Genomic DNA, 23,388 nt, shown 5'->3' with positions numbered 1-23,388 from the left:
GCACTGCCACTATCTGAGGTGAGGCATTGACCCTGAATTACTTTAGTAACTTCTATGCTGGTCACTTCCTTGTCAGCCTTACCATAGCCTAACCCACCACACGAGGCCCCTGACAGATATACTCTGCAGACACTCTGTGTCACTTCTTGTATTAAAATCAGTGAGTTATACAAACTAGAAAAATTAAGTCCAAACTTCCTAATATGGCACTGGAGGCCTTGAGGGGTATGTTCTAAGCCCCAACCCCTTGCCTGGTGCCATTTATCTGAGAACTAGAAGTATTAGGGTGAGTTCTTGGCCATCAGCCACATGGATAGCCAAACACCTGGATATGAAACAGCCACCTGGGAACTATTTCAGTGACAGAATTCAAGCTGCAGTTGCTGATGACAGTGTAATGATCCTAACTGGGACATCCATTCTTCCAACACTTGCTTCTCTGCAGGCAAGATCTGTGTGCTCCAGGCCAGGAATTTCACCAGAGGAGTTACTTCAGATTAAGAACACCTGTTGAAAATAGAAGCATAATTTAAAAAAAAAAGAGGAGGGGGCAGCACCCATGGCAGGGGGAATGGATGATCTTACCATTTCAGTCCTGTGTAGAAAGGGGGTCACAGATGGCTCCTATTATTTAGGATAATAATTATCCTATTATATGTAAGTTTTCTCTCATTTTTCTCCTACTTTCAATTCTTCAATCCTGTTCTAGGGCTAAATCAACTTAGGTTCTCCATAAGCAATCTTCTCAGCCTGATTCCTTTTTATTTCTATGTAATACTTTGAGATCACAATTATTTCACCTCAAACATATAATCAAATCTTTACAAAAACACAATGATGTAAAGATTTTCATCACCATTTTATAGATAAAGTATCCAAGGTCCAGAGAAACTACACTGTCCCAGGGCAGGGACTTAAACCTCAGTCTTTGGGCTTCAAGTCCTAGGCCATCAAGTACAACTTTCTACCATTCTTCTCTACAGGAAACACAGTCTCATTGTTGCTGTTCAGAGTAAGCAGGGAAAGGATTACAGTGTTTAGTCCTAGTACACTTACTATAATCATCTGGAAGATCTTTAGCCTACACACCCATACAGTCCAGATCAATTAGAGTCTCCTCTGCACTGAGTCCCAGGTAGACTGTGTGTGTTTTAAAAAACCCTCCCTTTCACCTCCCCAGTGATTCTAACATGAAGCAAGGGTTGAGCACCACTGAGTTATTAGTTCCGTTAGTGTAGTGATTCTCCAAGTGTTAGAAATGCAGATTATCAGGACCTACCCCCCCAGGTCAACTGAATCAGAAACCCAAAGCATAGACCCCAGATTTTCAGATTATGTTCAGATGTATGTATCAGAAAGCTCATAAATGACTTCATGGAAGTTTATTTCTAGAAGTAGGTGTTCCAGAGCAGATGTGGTGCTCCTCAGTGTTAAAGTTCCTGATCCCTTCCCCCTTGTTGCCCTTCTGTTCAGGGCAGATGGCTGCTTAATTTCCATCTGTCACTTCTGAATTCTCATCAACAGGAAGAAGGAAGTACAAGAGGCAAGAGTATTCCCCCTCACCCCTACTTTAATGACACTTCTTAGAAGCTGTATAAGACACTTCCGCTTACGTCACACTGACCAGTATTTAGCATTTATAGAGTCTGGGAAATGTGCCATGTTTTTGAGTGGCCACAACCCCATCCAAAAACCAGAGTTGTCTTTCTGAGAAATAAGGGAGGAAAAATAATAGATGACAAGAAGCAGTCTTTTCCAGAGCTTAGCTAACTTAACTAACTTTGCATCTCCTGCCTCTCCTGCATTGCAGGCAAATTTTTTACCACTGAGCCACCAGGGAAGCCCTGTCTACTGTATCAATGATGATAGATTTTTGATCATGTGCTGAACCATGATTTAGTGAAAATTTTCCTTAATTTAAAAGTTGAGGATGCATTTGCTTTTTACTATTGAAAATACTATAGTGGTGAGCACTTAAGCTCATTGCATTTGTGATATTATTACATTTCTGATTATTATTTTGATAGATTCCTAGATGGGTTAAAGAATATGAATGTTTTTAGGACTCTTAACTAATACTGCTGATTTTCTTGCCAGAAAGGAATCATTCTGTGCTACCGCTGCCAATGAACTACATTTTCAGCTGCAGAATGTATTGTCTTTGAAATATTTTTTTTGTTTGTTTGTTTTGCTAATTTTCCTTTGACATTTAAGAAAAGTTATTTTATTTTTGGCTGTGCTGGGTCATCATTGCTGCATGGTCTTTCTCTCTAGTTTCGACAAGCGGGGGCTACTCTCTAGTTCCCGCGTGTGAGCTTCTCCTCGGTGGCTTCTCGTTGCAGAGCACAGGCTGTAGGGATTGCGGGCTTCAGTAGTTGTGGCGCACAGTCTTAGTTGCTCTGCGACATGTGGGATCTTCCCGGATCGGGGATCAAAACTTTGTCTCTTGCATTGGCAGATAAATTCTTTACCATTGAGCCACAAAGGAAGCCGCTTCTTTGATATTTTGGAAATAATGCAGGGACGGGCATCACTTACATTTGGTACTTCCATGATGAGAGATACCCATATTTAGATAAATTGCATCTAAACTGGTTATGAACCGTGTGCCACAATTTCATGAACAGATTTCATTGCTATGTACCACTAGATGCAACAGGGCCAGGATATGCTATTCTTCAATTGTAAAATTTTTCTTTAAAGTTTTTCTTGCTTTATATTAGTGCTAATGAATTTCTTTTCTTCAGTTATATTTTCAGTCCTAAAGAGCACAGATATTTATTCCTTACAGTACCTAGTCTAGTGTAATAGTGTAGTAATGAAGCTTCAATTGATGAATCAAGCAAGGCTAAGGAGATGGTTTGACAGTCTAGCTCCTATTCTGTAGCTCATTCCAGTTGGCATCATTCTCCAGGTCACTGGGGTCCCTCCTACCTTGATATTTCTGCTTACACAAGCTCCTGATCTTTTGCGATCAAGGTTTTATCTTCTTAACTTTCAAATTCCTGACTTCCTACTTTCCAAGTAACCTGCACTCTGGTACTTTGATCTATACTCATATTTCAATGAAACTAAAAAAACATGTAAGTTCCTTTTTACAGTCAAGCCATTAGACCCTCTGGCTCAAGTCTGTTTCCTAAGCAGGCTTATACTTATAGGCAGGCTCCAGGGATTTAGCCTGCTTACTTCTCTTCTTTCCAGCAATCATGAATTTTTACTTCTAGGCCTGCTTTGGGAAACATGTTATCTCCTAGATTCCTAGTGAAAAGGCCTGGGGTGATTTAAAAACTATTATTATTTCTGAATTACTTCATCTTTCCTACATGTTTTAGCATGTGTGGGCAAACTCACATCCAAACAGGGGACAGGAGTTTGAAGGAGAACTAAATTAATAATGGCCATGGCCATGTTTGTATTCTTTTTCCTTGGAAGAAGAGAATGGGAATAGCTAAAGTGGCATTAGTTAACTGTAAGAAAGATTTGTAGGTCTAGGGTATAAATGTAAATAACTTATGGAGATCTATAATAGCCTCAAGTGGAATATATCTCTGTGACAAGTCATTCGCCTCAATATCTGATTCTCCCCACACCAGCTCAAAGGTATATGGAAAAAATGTCGTAAGTAGACTATACTGATTTACTTGGTTGTGACTGCCCCTTCAACAGGTTAGATATACATGCAATTCAAAGATGTATGTGTATTATCCTGGCTCTTTGTGAAGAGTTGTAAATAGGCCCAGAGCCAAGAAACACATTCAGGCATTGTTTTGTCTTTTGAGTAATGTTTCCTACTACTATTATGGTTTACATGGGCATTAGAATCCAACAATAAAAACAAATTTATGTTTTACAGTCTTCTAATTATTAACGACAAATTCAAGAGATGGTTCTGCAAGTCACCTGTTACTGTTCAGTGGCTCAGTCGTGTCCGACTCTTTGCGATCCCGTGGACTGTAGCACACCAGGCTTCCCTGTCTTTCGCCATTTCCCAGCGTTTGCTCAAACTTAAGTCCCTTGAGTCAGGGATGCTATCCAACCATCTCATCTTTTGTCATCTCCTTCTCTTCCTGCCTTCAATCTTTCCCAGCATCAGGGTCTTTCCAATAAGTTGGCTCTTTGCATCAGGTGGCCAAAGTACTGGAGCATCAGTCTTTCCAATGAATATTCAGGGTAGATTTCCTTTAGGATTGACTGGTTTGTTCTGCATGCAGTCCAAGGGAATTTTAAGAGTCTTCTCCAGCACTGCAGTTTGAAGGCATCAATTCTTTGGTTCTCAGCCTTTTTTATTGTCCATCTCTCACATTCGTACATGACTACTGGAAAAACCATACCTTTGACTATGGACCTTTGTAGGCAGAGTAACATCTCTGCTTTTTAATATGCTGTCTAGGTTTGTCATTGCTTTTCTTCCAAGGAGCAAGCATCTTTTAATTTCATGGCTTCAGTCACAATCTGCAGTGATTTTGGAGCCCAAGAAAATAAAGTATCACTGTTTCCATTGTTTCTCCATCTATTTGCCATGATCTTAAGTTTTTTTGAATGTTGGGTTTTAAGCCAGCTTTTTCACTCTTCTCTTTCACCTTTATCCAGAGGCTCTTATATTCCACTTCACTTTCTGCTATAAGGGTGGTGTCATCTGCATATCTGAGGTAATTGATATTTCTCCCTGCAATCCTGATTCTAGCTTGTGCTTCATCCAGCCCGGCTCGCATGATGTACTCTGCATATAAGCTTATAGCCTAATTCTTCATATTTTATTTTAATATCAAAAACAGGTTTCATTTTTGGTACTGCTGATAGGCCCAATCTTAGAAATTGTTAAAATATAATGCTTCCCTGGTAGTTCAGATAGTAAAGAGTCTGCCTGCAATGCAGGAGACCCAGGTTCAGTCCCTGGGTTGGGAAAATTTCCTGGAGAATGGAATGGCAACCCACTCCAGTATTCTTGTCTGGAGAATTCCATGGACAGAGGAGCCTGGTGGGCTACAGACCCTAGGGTTACATATAGTCAGACACTGCTGAGTGATTCTCTTTCACACACACACACACACACACACACACACACACACACACTATGGAAAACAGTTACCAATATATTCAATTATTAAAGACAATTAGTGACATTAATAATAAATGTTTTATATTATTGCAAAAAGTGGAATAGCTTTCTATTAATTGACCAAAGGTGTTATGTTTAAAAATAAAATTCACAGTTGAACACTGCTTATATAGACTCAAAATTACTACTCAGTAGTTCCACCTGTAACAAAATTCTTATTTGAAAAATACATACTAAACTACCAAGCTCATTCTGAAACAAATCTGGGATGAAACACACATTTAAATCTGACTTTAAAATAAATTGAATCCAAGTGTTAATGGTTTGAATTTCTCTAAGACAAAATAATTCAAGGAATTAGATCTGGTAGACAGAGTGCCTGAAGAACTATGGACAGAGGTTTGTGACGTTGTACAGAAGGCAGGGATCAAGACCATCCCCAAGAAAAAGAAATGCAGAAAGGCAAAATGGTTGTCTGAGGAGGCCTTACGAATAGCTGTGAAAAGAAGAGGAGTGAAAGGCAAAGGAGAAAAGGCAAGATATACCCATCTGAATGCAGAGTTCCAAAGAATAGCAAGGAGAGATAAGAAAGCCTTCCTCCATGATCAATGCAAAGAAACAGAGGAAAACAATAGAATGGGAAAGACTACAGATCTCTTCAAGAAAATTAGAGATACAAAGGGAACACTTCATGAAAAGATGGGCACAATAAAGGACAGAAATAGTATGGACCTAACAGAAGCAGAAGATATTAAGAACAGATGGCAAGAATACACAGAACTATGCAAAAAAGATCTTCATGACCCAGATAATCAGAATGTTGTGATCCCTCATCTAGAGCCAGACATCCTAGAATGCGAAGTCAAGTGGGCCTTAGGAAACATCACTACGAACAAAGCTAGTGGAGGTGATGGAATTCCAGTTGAGCTATTGTAAATCCTAAGATGATGCTGTGAAAGTGCTGCACTCAATATGCCAGCAAATTTGGAAAACTCAGCAGTGGCCACAGGACTGGAAAAGGTCAGTTTTCATCCCAATCCCAAAGAAAGGCAATACCAAAGAATGCTCAAACTATTGCACAATTGCACTCATCTCACACACTAGTAATGCTCAAAATTGTCTAAGCCAGGCTTCAACAGTATGTGAATCGTGAACTTGAACAAGGTTCAGTTCATTGGGTTTAGAAATTGGGTTTAGAAAATTGGGTTTAGAATTGGCAGAGGAACCAGAGATCAGATTGCCAACATCCGCTGGATCATGTAAAAAGCAAGAGAGTTCCAGAAAAACATCTGCTTTATTGACTGTGTCAAAGCCTTTTACTGTGTAGATCACAACAAACTGGAAAGTCCATCAAGAGATGGGAATACTAGACCACCTGACCTGCCTCTTGAGAAATTTGTATGCAGGTCAGGAAGCAACAGTTAGAACTGGACATGGAACAACAGACTGGTTCCCAATTGGTAAAGGAGTACTTCAAGGCTGTATATTGTCACCCTGCTTATTTAACTTTCATGCAGATTACATCATGAGAAACGCTGGGCTGGATGAAGCACAAACTGGAATCAAGATTGCTGGGAGAAATATCAGTAACCTCAGATATGCAGATGACACCACCCTTATGGCAGAAAGTGAAGAACTAAAGAGCCTCTTGATGAAAGAGGAGAGTGAAAAAAGTTGGCTTAAAACTCAACATTCAGAAAACTAAGATCATGACATCTGGTCCTATCACCTCATGGCATATAGATGGGGAAACAGTCCATCCTAAAGGAAATCAGTCCTGAATATTCATTGGAAGGACTGATGCTGAAGCTGAAACTCCAATACTGTGGCCACCTGATGCAAATAACTGACTCATTTGAAAAGACCCTGATAAGATTGAAGGAGGGAGGAGAAGGGGACAACAGAGGATGAGATTGCTCACTGGCATCACCGACTTAATGGACATGAGTTTGAGTAAACTCCAGGAGTTGGTGATAGACAGGGAGGCCTGGCGTGCTGCAGTCCATAGGGCTGCGAAGAGTCGGACATGACTTGAGTGACTGAACTGAAGACAAAATAGGGTTTAGAAAACCTAATTACTTTTCTCCTTTGGTAACATCTAGAGGTCCTTAACTAAAATATTAGCTATTGTAGCATGGTAGTTTGTTGGGTATTATGTAATTTGTGTTATGTGTGTGAGTGCTCAGTCTCATCTGACTCTTTGCAACCACATGGGCCACCACTAACAATCTTGGGAGCTTTGTGTTTAGTGGATCATGGATTTGAATTTTTAAACTGTTATGGACATTCTGGTTTTGAGGAAGAATAAAATTATCATGATACCAACATTCTTTGTAATAAACGTTTGTACTATGCTTTTTTGGACCAGTAATTTAGAAGAATGTTTTTCACCTTTAAGTAAAGTTATTTGCTCAGTCGTGTCCAACTCTTTGCGACCCTTGGACTGTAGCCACCAGGCTCCTTTGTCCATAGCATTCTCCAGGCAAGAATACTAGAATGTGTTGCCATTCCCCTCTCCAGGGGGTCTTCCCAACCCAGGGATCAAACCAGATCTGCTGCACTGCAGGCAGAGTCTTTACCATCTGAGTCATTTGCTAATAATTTCCAACACTAAGAAGGACCCAAATCTTGTCTACATTTCTCTTACCTAGTATGTAAACTCTTGAAGAGGAACACCATTGCAGCCCTGTGCTCAGAAAAGTGTGGGAAAATGGAGCAAAAGCTCAGTTCTATTTTTTTCTTGCCTTTTACAATCAGAATTTTAGTTTGCACTCTTCTAGAGGGATGAACAATATATCCCTTTTATCTACAATATGTTTGTGATTTGCTAAACAGTTTTTGTCTTACAACTTTTTTTTTTAAACTTTTCAATTTTTATGAAACAAATTAATGGAGTTAAGCAGGGGCAAAGGTATAGGAGCAGTAGGCAATCATTCCTAGATACTGATATTAACTCCATGTAGAATGCTTGTCATCTTCATTAGATCACGTTCCATGAAAGCAGGGGGCTGTGAACATACCACACCCTGCTATTTCCCCAGCATATTGTACATGGTAGAATTCAAATGTTTCTTCCGAGAATAAAGAATTCCTTCACATCGTGAGAAACCCATCTGCTGCCCTAAAATAACTCATACTTAGGTAATTTATCTTGGATGTAATTTTCAAGGAAAGTAGGATATGATATAGTTGACAAATAATGAACAAGAATTTATGTTGGTGGTTGTCCTCGCTCGTTGGTAAATAGTATGACAATAGGGAGGTCACTTGAGCTCTCTGAATCTCAGTGAATGAATTTATGAAATTAAGGGACTGGACTAGATGAAACCAGCTAGAAAATTCGAAGTCATTTAAGTTTTAAATTGCTCCCTAATTCTAAAATCACTTAGTGAGATTAGGTCAAGACCACAAAACTTTCAATTTGTAAATAATAGACAATGAATATTAGAAAATTTAAAATTTTTAATAAATGTGCTTTGTTCACAAAATGTGAAAAAATACAACAAACACAAACATACATTTTCAGGTAAGCCACCTCCCACCACTTGGCAACTACCGTATAAACCACTTGATCTAGTCATAATCCTGAAGAAACCAAGCAAATGATCATTTGTTTTTGAAACATCAAATTGTTTTGGAGAATACTGTTGTGAATGTGACAGGAGGCCCCTTAACTTTATATCCAAATGAAATCATTTTCAAGAGTACCCATACGGTATTAGAAGGCTCTATGGACTTCTCTTGTCCTTATGTAGAGAATCTGGCTCCGAGCCACAGGAATGCTTACATTTTAACATTTATATGTTAAATTGGCTTTGGTGGATATTAATACATATTAGTTTAAATCCTGCGCCAACCTAATTTTGAAGATGAATTTACAATAACAAATGAGATTTATATATCCAAACAAACTTATACTAAATCAGAGTATAGGTTTTTATAAAGAGATATTTCTTTAAAGTACTATTTAAAATACACCATGCACACTTTGGAGCATAAGCAGAATCAACATCTGTAAACAATCAGAAGATTTTATAGCACCAACATTTTAGCTGTAACACAAAGGCTAAATCCAAGGTCAAATACTTATACCAGCCTCTCAAAAGTACGGTTTTCATTTACTTTCAAAGGACTTTTGTTTTGTATGTTGTTTCCTTTGCCCTTAGGATGGCATTTAGCCCAATCACAGAAAATGACTGTATGCTAAAGGGGGTACTACCAACACACATTTCTATGTTACCCTGAACACAGTAATTTTTTTTTTTCCCCCTCCTTCTTTTGGGTGAGCTACAAGATTTGACCTGTAGTGCTTAACTGGAAAGAAAGTCTTAATTTTTCTTTATAATTAAGTAATCTTAGTTATTGAAAGTAAATGCAAAACTTCAAGTTACTTCTGGCACATTTGAGCAACCAATATTTATTGCATTTACTCAACTGACTTTTAGGTTAATTACAATCTTGTTACTTTCATTAATTTAGAATTTGAAATTTAATTTGTAATATTGGGTACACACACTCAGCCATTTATATCTTACAGGGTAAATTTTGTATTTCTAAATAAAGTTTGACATTCAAAGTTAACTACAGCAATTCACAATAAGCACAAAAACACTTTTACCAGAGTAAAGAAGTGCAGTTTATGAATTTAGGATCAACTATTGAAAATGCAAGTTTCCTTTAAAAACACACACACACAACATTAACCATGAAATCTGAAACTGTGATATTTCAGTGCAAAAACCTCAGTATGAGGTAATTTTAATGTAATAACCACTTGAAAAAAAAAATCCACACAGTGGCACTCTTAAAAATGATAGTTTACATGACAATTGCTGGCTGACAAGACAATGTGGACTAAATGTTCTTAGCCATTTAAACATTTAAACTGATCTTGTCTTGTTGGACATATATTTCTCCTTAATCATTTGCTTCTGATTCAGAAACACAGAAAGGCATTTATCAATGTGGAAAGGGAAAATTCCCACAGCCAACTAATGTTTATATATTCAAAGACAAATTTCTGCTAGGGCTTTAGATAGAAACTAGAATACCGAAAGGTCAAAACCATTTTATGAGATTACCAGCAGAGGGTTAATTTAAAAATTTTCTATATAGTTTCCAGACTTGTAGTGCAGCACCTCCTTAATGGAAAGGTGAAGACCCTATTAAGGTTGGTCTAGGTAGAACATAAGCTCTCTTACAAGTGCAAACCCTTTCACAAAGGTGTGTTAGGTCAGTATCGAGTATTATATTGTTCCTTGCTTAAATAGAAAATTTTGTAATGAAACCTAAATTTAAAAAAAGTAAAAGTGAATTCTCACAGTTAAATATACTCACCACCAATGCCCAAATCAACAAGAAGGACATGGAAACTCTATTTTGGCAATGGTGTTTACTGTACTGTGCTAATCAAATTAGAATATGTACGTTGGGGGAAATAGATCCCCAATGTCTGATGTTGCCAAATGAGCAAGAAAGAAAAAGAATCATCATCAATTCCAAAAGGTCTAGGGAATGTTGAATCATCAGACAAAGCCAAAATGGCTTTCTATAACAGGTAACAATTTAGTTAGAAAAAAAAGAATAAGATAAGTGCATCACAAAACTACTAAACCAATCTATCTCTGTCACATTTAACTTGTGAGTCATCAAAGTGCAATCTACAGCTTTCTACATACAGATTTTAGTTTCTCATTGCAATGGTTTAAGTCAACACTGAGAAGATGAAAATAAAAATACATAGCAAATTATGCTTCATTTTTCACAATAGCACTAAAGAGAAAAAGGTACCTTTCTATAATATCTTAGTGCTAAATGCTAAGTAACAGTGGTTTCTGCTAGGACAGGAGTCACTCTGCATGAAACATTAAGCTTTCTCTATAAGAATAAATTTTAAAATCCAGAAGTAGAAAAAAATAGCAAACTCTGTAAACCTTTGCATTTCTTCTATGCAAACCAGGTTTTAAGTACTGAGTTCATGTTAGTATTTCTGATTAGTGTAAGCAATTAAGTTTAGGAATCTGGATTGAAAGGGTCTTTTGCTTTTATATTAACTTAAAAGTAATATAGGGTCTTCTAGCTCATAGAAAGGAATAGAGCTGGCTTGACTTTCTCCAGAATCTGAGTCATATGGAGCATCAGGGAGCTCTGTGAAACCATATGCTAGTTGTTCATCTTCTATATCTGATCGAACGTAGCAGGAAGGGTTAGAATATTCCTCATCTTCTATACTGTTGAAATCTTGAGGAATATATAACATCCCTGGGTAGTTCCTACTAACCAAGTCACTTGTGGTTTTTAGGGAGGTTTTTCTAAATGCCATCAGATGCATATGTGAAAATTTTGAATACTTGAAACGTTTAAAGCCCAGGGACTCTATAGCAATCTTCCAGCTTTTCATCATCATAGCATGACGGTTCTGATGGGAGGAATCAGGTGTGATGATAAGCAATAAACCATTTAACACTAACAGTTCATGGGCTTTCTTGCAGCAAATCCATCGCTGGTAAGGTGATGGAAAATAAGAAAGAAGAAGAGAGAAAACAACCACGTGGAAAAGTTCTCCAGGAAGAGAATCAATAGGGTTTTTCAGCTGCTTCAAAAAGGCATCTATAGCATCTTGTGCAAGCTGGAGTGGTTGCTGAAGCTGCAAGTTCAAGAAGTCACATTTATATACACTCTGCAAAAGGGAAAACAAGGCAGACTGAGAATTTTAAGATTACTTGCATCGAACTACACAAATTTTAAACCAAACTGTTTCACAGCATTTCTATTTAATTCAAGCTTTAAGTATGTACCTTTCACTTCTAAATTATTCCACTTACACAGAGTTATTCAACCAAAATTTTACTCAGAAAAATCTCAGAGTAATAAAGCCTAGAGAATTTCTAGTCATCATTTAAAAAAATGTATTTCTGAGAAACAATTAAAAAATACTTTTTAAATACATATTTTTTAAAATATTAAGGCTTTGTTTGAAATTTAACTTGGGTAAGAACTTACAGGGACGATTTATTTCTACAGTTAGTCATACTTATATTTATAGTTACCTACTTATACATACTTATACATACATACTATACATACTTATACATACCTACTTATACATATTTATATTTATAGTTACCTAAAACAGGCTAGTATAAAAATAATTTTAAACAAGAAATACTATGAAATGAAGATGAACCAAAGAAGTCAGAGGACAATGAAAGTGGATTTATAAATTTGTACAAAAGCAAAATACCAAATCTTTTTAAAGTCATGTAAAGCATCTTTTCAATCCTTAACTTTAACCATCTCAAAAGTAGTTTTAATAATATATCTATTGAAATAAACTACAAATTAAATTTAATTAACTGAGTCAAGTGACCGTGAAGTACACTACAAGAAACAGCACTGCATCATTTGCTGAATATTAAAATTGTATGAAAATAATCAAGAATAAGAATGCAGTTTTAAAATTAGATAAAAGTAGCTATCCTTATATAAAACAATAGTTAGTTAATTATCAAATACATGAGCTAATACCTTAGTCCCTCGTTAGTGTATAGACAAGCTGGTCACATTAGTATCTGGACTATGTATCAAGAAAAGCAATACATAAAGTTCTATTATATGGAAAACTATTGTTTTTCTTCTTTTGTTCCTTTGGAGGGGAGACAGGGATAGCTTTATTGAAGTATAATTGACGTACAACCTAAAGTAATATCCAACACATTTAAAGTGTACGTTTTTAATAAGTTTTAATGTTTATACACTTACGAAACCACTACTGTAATCAAATTAAGAACAGATCCAACACTCCCTAAAGTTTTCTTGTGCCCCTTACATAGCCCTTCCTTTTATACTCCCTGTTCTTTCCCATCGCTAGGCAATCACTGATGTGATTTCTATCACTATAGATCAAGTGTGTATTTTCTAGAATTTAACATAAGTGGAATAGTATAGAATAATGTACTCTTATTTTGCCTGGCTTCCTTCATACAGCACAATTATTTTGGGATTCATTCTTTTTTTTTTTTTTTTTTTGCATGTATTGACAGTTTACTGCTTTTAAATAGCTGAGGTATGATACTATATAAAAGATATACCATGGTTTGTTTTTCAATATACCTTTCATAGATAACTTGGTTGTTTCTAATTTTTGGAAGTAACAACTAGACCTGCTATGAGCATGCCTGTCTTTGAACAGACATGTTTTGTCTTTGAATGGACATGTTTCAATTGTCCTGGCAAATATCGAAGAAAGTAGTGGCTGGATCATATAGCATGTGCATGTTTAACTTTTAAAGAAACTCCAGAACTATTTTCAAAAGTGCTTACACTGAATTTTACATTTCTACCAGGAGTTTATGGGAGTTCCAGTTTCTCCACCTACTCCTCAACACTCCTCATACACTTTTAAATTTTATCATAGTCATAGGTGTGTAGTAGTATACTGAGGTTTGAATTTGGCTCTTCCCAATAAGTAGTGAAGAGCTGACAGATCATGAACTCCTTATTACCAAATTCCGACTTAAATTGAAGAAAGTAGGGAAAACCACTAGACCATTCAGGTATGACCTAAATCAAATCCCTTATGATTATACAGTGGAAGTGAGAAATAGATTTAAGGAACTAGATCTGATAGATAAGAGTGCCTGATGAACTATGGAATGAGGTTTGTGACATTGTACAGGAAGACAGGGATCAAGACCGTCCCCATGGAAAAGAAATGCAAAAAAGCAAAATGGCTGTCTGGGGAGGCCTTACAAAAGAAAAAAGAGAAGCGAAAAGCAAAGGAGAAAAGGAAAGACATAAGGATCTGAATGCAGAGTTCCAAAGAATAGCAAGAAGAGATAAGAAAGGCTTTCTCAGCCATCAATGCAAAGAAATAGAGGAAAACAACAGAATGGGAAAGACTAGAGATCTCTTCAAGAAAATTAGAGATACCAAAGGAACATTTCATGCAAAGATGGGCTCAATAAAGGACGGAAATGGTATGGACCTAACAGAAGCAGAAGTGATTAAGAACAGGTGGCAAGAAAACACAGAAGAACTGTACAAAAAAGATCTTCACAACTCAGATAATCACAATGGTGTGATCACTGACCTAGAGCTAGACATCCTGAAATGTGAAGTCAAGTGGGCCTTAGAAAGCATCACTATGAACAACGCTAGTGGAGGTGATGGAATTCCAGTTGAGCTCTTTCAAATCCCGAAAGATGATGCTGTGAAAAGTGCTGCACTCAATATGCCAGCGAATTTGGAAAACTCAGCAGTGGCCACAGGACTGGAAAAGGTCAGTTTTCATTCCAATCCCAAAGAAAGGCAATGCCAAAGAATGCTCAAACTACCACACAATTGCACTCATCTCACACGCTAGTAAAATAATGCTCAAAATTCTCCAAGCCAGGCTTCAGCAATATGTGAACCGTGAACTTCCAGATGTTCAAGCTGGTTTTAGAAAAGGCAGAGGAACTACAGATCAAATTGCCAACATCCGCTGGATCATGTAAAAAGCAAGAGAGTTCCAGAAAAACATCTATTTCTGCTTTATTGACTATGCCAAAGCCTTTGACTGTGTGGATCACAATAAACTGTGGAAAATTCTTCAAGAGATGGGAATGCCAGACCACCTGACCTGCCTCTTGAGAAATCTGTATGCAGGTCAGGAAGCAACAGTTAGAACTGGACATGGAACGACAGACTGGTTCCAAATAGGAAAAGGAGTACGTCAAGGCTGTATATTGTCACCCTGCTTATTTAACTTATATGCAGAATACATCATGAGAAACTCTGGACTGGAAGAAACACAAGCTGGAATCAAGATTGCCGGGAGAAATATCAATAACCTCAGATATGCAGATGACACCACCCTTATGGCAGAAAGTGAAGAGGAACTCAAAAGCCTCTTGATGAAAGTGAAAGTGGAGAGTGGAAAAGTTGGCTTAAAGCTCAACATTCAGAAAATGAAGATCATGGCATCCGGACCCATCACTTCATGGGAAATAGATGGGGAAACAGTGGAAACAGTGTCAGACTTTATTTTTTGGGGCTCCAAAACCACTGCCGATGGTGATTGCAGCCATGAAATTAAAAGACGCTTACTCCTTGGAAGGAAAGTTATGACCAATCTAGATAGCATATTGAAAAGCAGAGACATTACTTTGCCAACAAAGGTCCGTCTAGTCAAGACTATGGTTTTTCCAGTGGTCATGTATGGATGTGAGAGTTGGACTGTGAAGAAGGCTGAGCGCCAAAGAATTGATGCTTTTGAACTGTGGTGTTGGAGAAGACTCTTGAGAGTTCCTTGGACTGCAAGGAGATCCAACCAGTCCATTCTGAAGGAGATCAGCCCTGGGATTTCTTTGGAAGGAATGATGCTAAAGCTGAAACTCCAATACTTTGGCCACCTCATGCGAAGAGTTGACTCATTGGAAAAGACTCTGATGCTGGGAGGGATTGGGGGCAGGAGGAGAAAGGGACGACAGAGGATGAGATGGCTGGATGGCATCACTGACTCGATGGATGTGAGTCTGAGTGAACTCCGGGAGTTGGTGATGGACAGGGAAGCCTGGCGTGCTGTGATTCACGGGGTCACAAAGAGTCGGACACGAGTGAGCGACTGAACTGAACTGAACTGAATAAGTAGTGATGTTTACCTGGGTATTTTCTTTTGGTGAAGTATCTGTTCAACTTTTTGTATGCTGAAAAATAACTGGGTTGTTAAAAACCTATTTTCTTATTGAAATTTGAGAGTTCTTTAATATAGATCCAAGGTCTTAATCAGATATATTGCTTGAAAATTTTTCTCTCAGGTTATGTCTTTTCATTCTCTTAATGATGTCTTTTTTTTTATTGTAGTATTGTTGATTTACAATATTTTATTATTAATAGTTTCAGGTGTTTAGCATAGTGATTCAGTATTTTTATAGACTATATCCCATTAAAAGTTATTACAAAATAATAGTTATATTCCAGAGTGTTGTACAATATAGTCTTGTTGCTTATCAATTTTATATATAGTAGTTTATATTTCTTCATCATATACTCCTATCTTGCCCTTGTTCCTTTCCCTCTTCCCCACTGGTAACCACAAGTTTGTTTTCTGTATCTGTGAGTTTGTCTGTGTTTTACTATATACATTCATTTATCTTTTAGATTCTATATAGAAGTGATAACATATAATATTTGTCTTTCTCTGTCTCACTGCTTCACTTAATCTGATATCTCTAGGTCCATCCATGTTGCTACAAATGGCATTATTTCATTCTTTGTTATGGCTAAGAAATATTCCCATTGTGCATATATATCACATCTTCTTTATGCATTCATCTTGTTGATGGACACTTAGGTTGCTTCTATATCTTTGCAATTGTAAATAATACTGTTATGAACATTGGGGTGCATGTATGTTTTCTAATTGGAGTTTTTTCCAAATACATGCCCATGAGTGGGACTGCAGGATCATATAGTAACTCTAGTCTTAGTTTCTTAAGGAACCTCCAACAGAGTAGGTGGGTTCCCTTTTTTTCACACCCTCTCCAGCATTTATTCCTTGTAGACTTTTTAATAATGGCCATTCTGACTGGTGGGAGGTGATACCTCATTGTAGTTTTGATTTGCATTTCTCTAATAATTAGTGGTACTGAGCATCTTCTCATGTGCTTGTTGGCCATCAGTATGTCTTCTTTGGAACAATGTCTATTTAGGTCTTCCGCTCATTTTCTGATTGGGTTTTTAAAAATATATATAAAGTTGCATGAACTATTTGTGTATTTTGGAAATTAATCCCTTATCAGTAGAATTGTTTCCATTTTCTCCAAGTCAGTAGGTTCTCTTTTGTTTCACTTATGGTTTCCTTTGCTGTGCAGAAGCTTTTAAGCTTAATTAGCTCCCTTTTGTTTACTTTTGTTTCTATTTCCATTATTCTAGGAGATGGATTAAAAAATATTGTTGTGATATATGTCAGAGAGTGTTCTGCCTATGTTTTTCTCTAGGAGTTTTATAATATCTGGTCTTATATTTAGGTCTGGATGTGAGAGTTGGACTGTGAAGAAAGCTGAGCGCCGAAGAATTGATGCTTTTGAACTGTGGTGTTGGAGAAGACTCTTGAGAGTCCCTTTGACTGCAAGGAGATCCAACCAGTCAATTCATTCTAAAGGAGATCAGCCCTGGGTGTTCTTTGGAAGGAATGATGCTAAAGCTGAAACTCCAGTACTTTGGCCACCTCATGCGAAGAGTTGACTCACTGGAAAAGACTCTGATGCTGGGAGGGATTGGGGCAAGAGGAAAAGGGGACGACAGAGGATGAGATGGCTGGATGGCATCACTGACTCAATGGATGTAAGTTTGAGTGAACTCCGGGAGTTGGTGATAGACAAGGAGGCCTGGCATGCTGTGATTAATGGGGCAAAGAGTCAGACACAACTGAGCGACTAAACTGAACTGAACTGAATCCATTTTGAGTAGATTTTGTATAGATGTTAGAGATTGAGCATTTTTTTTGAACATTAAACCAATCTTACCCTCCTGGAATATATCAAACTTTGCCATAATGTATTATCTTTTTTGAAATATCGTTGGCTTCAATATGCTAAAATTTTGTGGAGAACTTTTGTGTTTATGTTCATGATGGATATGAACTATAGGTTTTTGTTGTTCTGTAATGTCTCTGGTTTTGGTACTGGGGTAATGGCCTCTTGGAATACGTTGAGAAGTGAAGTCATTTGAGCCTGGAATCTTCTTTATGTGGAAGTTTTTAACTGCCAATTAAAATTTATTTAATACATTTTGAGCTATTAAGGTTATCTATTTCTTTATGAGTGAGCTCTGGTAGTATGTATCTTCCAATGAATTTGTCCATTTAACTTGTGGAATTTATTGGCACAAATGTTTTTGCAATATTTATTATCCTTTCTTTTAATACCAGTAAAATATGTAAGATGTCACGTTTCTCTTTATTTCCTAATTGGTATGCTTAGTGACTTAATCAGTTTTATTGTTCTTCTCAAGTAGCATTTGCTTTCAATTTTTTCCCTACTATATTTCTGAAAGTTTTTTATTTCATTGATTTCTGGTATAATCTTACTATTTTCTTTCTTGTATTTTGGATTTAGTATGGGCTTTTTTGGTTTTTGCTAGTTGAAAATTGATGTCATTGTTTTGAGACCTTTCTTATTTTATAATAAAGGTGTTTAGTATTGTATAATTTCCTTTAAGTACAGTATTACTTTATTTTTAAATTATTGTTTTGGCTGCACCACATGGCATGTGGGGTCAGTTGTCTGACCAGGGATTGAACCCATGCTCCCTGGATTGGAATCATGGAGTCTTAACTGCTGGACTGCCAGGGGAGTCTCTCTAAGCACACTTTAGTGATTTTAGAGGCATCCTATGCATACCTATGTTTTTGATAGCTTATGTTTTCATTTATCTTCATTCCAAATATCTAATTTTCTTGGTGAGTTCTTCTTTCACTGATGTTCTAATTATTCCATCAGTTATTGAGAGAAAGTTGATTAAATCTTCAACTATAATTTTATAAATGTCTGTAATTGCTACTTTATCAGCTTTTGGCTTATGTATTTTGAAGCTTTTATTAGATGCATAAATGTTGAAGACTGTTTTGTACTCCTGATGAACTGATCTTTTTATGATGATGAAATAAGCATCTTTATTACTAGTGATATATTTTACTCTAACGTCTACTTTGTCTGATTTTAATAGTGCCATTCTAAGTCTTTTGGCCATCCTACTTGTGTGTAATTGAAGTGCATTTCCTACAGGCAACATGTATTTGAGTCCTGTTTTTTTTTATCTAGTCTGACAATTTCTACCTTTTAATTGGGTATTTAAACCATGTCTATTTAATGTGATTATTGGGAAACTTAAGTTTAAAGGTATAATCTTGCTATTTATTTTCTATGTTCCCCATCTGTTCATTGTTTCCTTTCTTCTCTATATGCCATCTTTTGGATTAAATAAATTTCTTTATGATCCTATTTTATCTCCTTTGCTAATTTATTAGCTGTAACTCTTTATTTTATTAGTTGCTTTAGAATTTATAGTCTACATCTTTTACCTATCATAATATCTTACATCTTTACCTTCACATAATATCTTATCACTTAATATGTAGAAGAAAAACCTATTACTATACATATAGTATATTTCCCTTTTTCCCCTCTTGTGCTAGTGTTATCACACATTTTTATACAGATTATAAACTCCTACAGTTGACTCTTGAACACACACCATGAGTTTTCATTGCACAGGTCCAATTAGACATGGGTTGATTTTTAAGAAATATACAGTCAGTTCTCTGTATCTGTGGACATAGAACCCAGGGAAGACCTGAGTCTAAGGGCTTGAGCACCCAGATTTTGACATCTGTGGTGGTGGTGGGGTGTCCTAGAACTATTCCCCTGGGATGCGCAAGGCCAGCTCTACTATTAGCTTCTATCAAATTTGGAAGAATTCTGACCATTATTTTATTTCTTTTATTCTCTTCTCCCCCTTTTTGAAGGAACTCCAATTGTGCTTATATTTGGCCACTTGAAATTGACTCACTGTTTGCTGATGCTCTTCCATTAAAAAAAAAAAAGTCTGTTTAATTTTGGGTAGTTTCAATTGTTATGTCCTCAGTTTAACTTCTGTAATATCTAATGTACTATTAATCCCATTAGTACACGTTTCATATCATACACCATAGTATCCATCTTTGGAAGTTATATTTGGCTATTTTTAATTATCTTTCATGGCTCTACTTTTTATACATATAGAATATAGTTATAACATTCCCATCTTAATGTCCTTATTTCCTAATTTTAACACCTGTGGCAGTTCACAGTTGCTTTCTGTTGGAAGACTGATCTCATTGTGGGTCCTATTTTCTTGCTTCTTTACTTGGCTGATTACTTTTTTATTGGATGTCAGGTATGGTGAATTTTACTTTGCTGTGTACTGGATTACTCTGTACTGCTATAAATATTCTAACTTTGTTCTGGGATGTATTAATAGTTAAATTATCTGGAAACAGTTTGATTTTTTTGGCTCTTGTTTCCAGATTTGTTTCATGGGACTAGAGCAGCCTTCAGTCGAAGGTTAATTATTCTTCACTACAGAGGCAATTATTAATTATTTTCCACTACTGGGCTTCCCTTGTAGCTCAGTTGGTAAAGAATCTGCCTGCAATGCAGGAGACCTGGGTTCGATTCCTGGGTCAGGAAGACCCCCTGGAGAAGGAAATGGCAACCCACTCCAGTATTCTTGCCTTGAGAATCCAATGGACAGGCTACAGTCCATGGGGTCGCAAGAGTCGGACACAACCTAACGACTAAACCACCACCACCACTCAGGTAAGGCAGTTTTGTGTACTCTACCCAAGGCACTCTGATTCTTGAGGTTTTCAGTGTGGCTAGGGGGAACAGGTACTACTTTCCAGCCTGTGTGAGTGCACCAGACAATATAACCCTTAGACCTTTGAAGTGGTACTCCCACCAGGTTCATATAGTTTTCTCACAGAAATGTACTGGTAAGTACTCAGTTGAGTACACAAGAAGAAATCTTTGCAGACCTCTGGAATTTTCTCTTTGTGCAGCTCTCACATCTTTGGTACTTTGTCCATGAACCCTAGCTGTCTTGCTATCCCAGGCCTTTCACCTCTGCCTCCATAATTCAGGGTTATCAGCTGTGCTCTGCTTGGGATCCCATTTGTGCCACATACTGGAAACTCTCTGAAGGCTACGTGCTGGTAAAACTGTATGCCTCATTTGTTTTTCCATCTCTTGGGGATCACTGTCCTTCATTACCTGATATATGTCTCTTGTATATTTTTCTGAATATTTTGTCAACATTTTAGTTGCTGCAGGTAGGAGGAAAGAGGATCAGACTGGTCCCTGTCACTGCATCTTGCTTGGAAGTATAAGTCTCTTCCTTTTGTTTTAAAATTAGTTATAGGGTTCTGGGAACTATAAAAGTCTGATTCTACTACTAAACTTATGTTCTTCTGCCTTCCTTAATGGCTTTACAGTTGAAAATTTATAGCCCTATCTATAAACAATTTAATATTTTAAGAATAAAATTTAAGCTTGAAGTTTAAATTAAATGGTCATCATGTCTTAGCAGTCGCTGACGGATATCTCTAATGTGTATCTTAAGGAAAGAAGGGGAGAGAATCCATGTGCAAATCCACCTGCACTTTAAACTATAGCTCTGAGACTTCCTCTGTGGTCCAGTGGCCAAGATTCTGTGCTTCCAATACAGGGGGCCCAGGGAACTAGATCCTGTGTGCCACAACTAAGACCTGGCATAGCCAAATATATAAGTAAATATTTAAAAGAAAATAAAATAAGACTATAGCTTCTGATGGCACAGGAATTCTCTGCAAAGTATTTGTCTACCTTTATAAAGCAGAGACAATAGTAAAGGTTTTTAGCATTTTCTTGTCAGTGTTAGTCATAAAGATTGTCAAGCTCATTAAAATTAAAGAATAAATTTATTTAAAAGTTGACACTTCAGGCAGGAATTTTTCAATTATAACAGCAAACGTTTCTGTAGCACTTACTATATAAACAGGCCCTTTCTTAGGTGCTTTAAGTACTTTTTCTCAAGTAAACATGACAATCTTATAGGTATGGTCCATTACAAACCTCACTGAACGGATGAGAAAACTGAGGCTCAGACAGTCAAAGTGAGGTTGAAAGTAAGATTTCTTTCTCTTATTAAAGTACTTATTGAGTACTTAATAAGCCAGGCACTCTTCTAGATCCTGGGAGCATAACAGTGGGGATAAAAAAAATCTCTGACCCTAAGAGTTTATACTGTTTACACATAATCTCTTCATAGCAATAAAAATTAGTAAATTTTTTGTGCCTGGTGCCATATCAAAAGTTAAAACTGCAAAAGTGATGAATTTATGTCACTGAGGGAAATAAATATAATTTTAAAAGCAGAGGAAACATTCTTTGTAAAGTTAAAGTAGTTTTATCTACTAAGTACAAATTTGGCAGTCTCCAAGACCCTGCTCTTTACTATTCCATATTAGCTCTACATCACAGTACATTTCAGAAAGAGATGCATTAAAAAAATCAAAGTAAATAAAAAGCTGAAACATTACAACTATCTGGGAACTTTGCAACCTACTACAATTTCTTGACTCCAATGACAGATGATAAACAAGAAACAAAATGACAAATATGGTATTGGTCAAATTAATATTAAAGAAATGCTCAAATTTTCATAGACTATACATTTATTTTTGACTAGAAAGAGCCTCTTATCAACTTGTACACAGGAAATATATTTTCTATTTCAGGAATGTAAAGATAGTGCTTCCTTTGTATATATACATGTAAAATGTTCAAGTCTCAGAACAAAACAAACAGAACTATGCATACCTCTACAGCAGGTACAATGTCTATGCCAACAGTTAGAAATTCTTCAAACTTCAGAAATGGGTTAAAGCAGCTGCCAACGTCAAGTAATCTGATCTTTCCTGAGGTTTGTAGCAACCTAAAAATAGATTATTTTCAGTATGCTTTTTATAATATGAAATAAAATATAAGAAAAATTCAAACGTTTGAGAATAAAAAAGATATATAGACTATTGGCTTTTTGGTCTCAGGATCCCTTTACATGTTTAAAAGTTACTGACAGCCTTGAAGAACTCTTTCGTTTATGCAAGTTATATCTACCAATAATACCATGTTTGAAACTAAAACTCAGTGGTTTAAAAACATTAATTCATAATGAAAATTTAAATTAGAAAGGTAGTAAAAGTGAGTTATTGTTTTACATTTTTTCAAGTCTCTTTAATGTCTGGCTTAATAGAAGACGAATGGATTCTCTTTATCTGCTTTTCATTCAAGCTGTTGTAATATCACATGCCATGAAATTTCTAAAAACTCAACACTAGATTCAAGAGAGACTGAAAGTAGAAAAGGCAAATGACATTTTAGTATTATGAAAATAATTTCCTCCCCAAAGAGACCCTGGAAGGCTCTCAGATTCCTAGATGGCATTTTGAAAACTATAGATGAAAGAATCCATTCACGAATTAATTCTCAGTTGCCAATATAGTGATGTCAATGACTTAAGGACCAAAGAGAAAAGCTGTTATAGAATAGTATTTTTTAAGTAATGAAAAAATTTTATTTTGTGTAGGAGCATGTCTTATTTACAAAAGTAGTAGGAAAAAAGAAGGTAACCAAACTATACATGATCATTAAAGTTAGTAAAATGCAGCTAATATGGATCTGAAGAAGTGAAGTGAAGTTAAAGTCGCTCAGTTGTGTCCAACTCTTTGTGACCCCATGGGCAGTCCATGGAATTCTCTAGGCCAGAAT

General features: G+C 36.5%; 1 protein-coding gene across 1 annotated transcript in view; it reads right to left on the bottom strand.

The window, feature by feature from the left end:
* Positions 1-8,501: 8,501 nt before the first annotated feature.
* SAMTOR (S-adenosylmethionine sensor upstream of mTORC1) overlaps positions 8,502-23,388 on the bottom strand; it is a 78,070-nt gene continuing 63,183 nt past the window's right edge. The window contains exons 4-5 of the mRNA XM_019959432.2: positions 22,441-22,555; positions 8,502-11,738 (exon numbers count right to left, since the gene is read on the bottom strand). Coding sequence (XP_019814991.2) covers positions 11,109-11,738; positions 22,441-22,555 — 745 coding nt within the window. The 3' untranslated portion in view covers positions 8,502-11,108. The remainder of the gene's footprint in view (positions 11,739-22,440; positions 22,556-23,388) is intronic.

The sequence above is a fragment of the Bos indicus genome, chromosome 4 (assembly GCF_029378745.1).
Source record: "Bos indicus isolate NIAB-ARS_2022 breed Sahiwal x Tharparkar chromosome 4, NIAB-ARS_B.indTharparkar_mat_pri_1.0, whole genome shotgun sequence".
NCBI classification, from domain to species: Eukaryota; Metazoa; Chordata; class Mammalia; order Artiodactyla; family Bovidae; genus Bos; species Bos indicus.
Note: the sequence above shows the minus strand (reverse complement) of the source record. Positions and strands in the feature narration are given on the sequence as shown.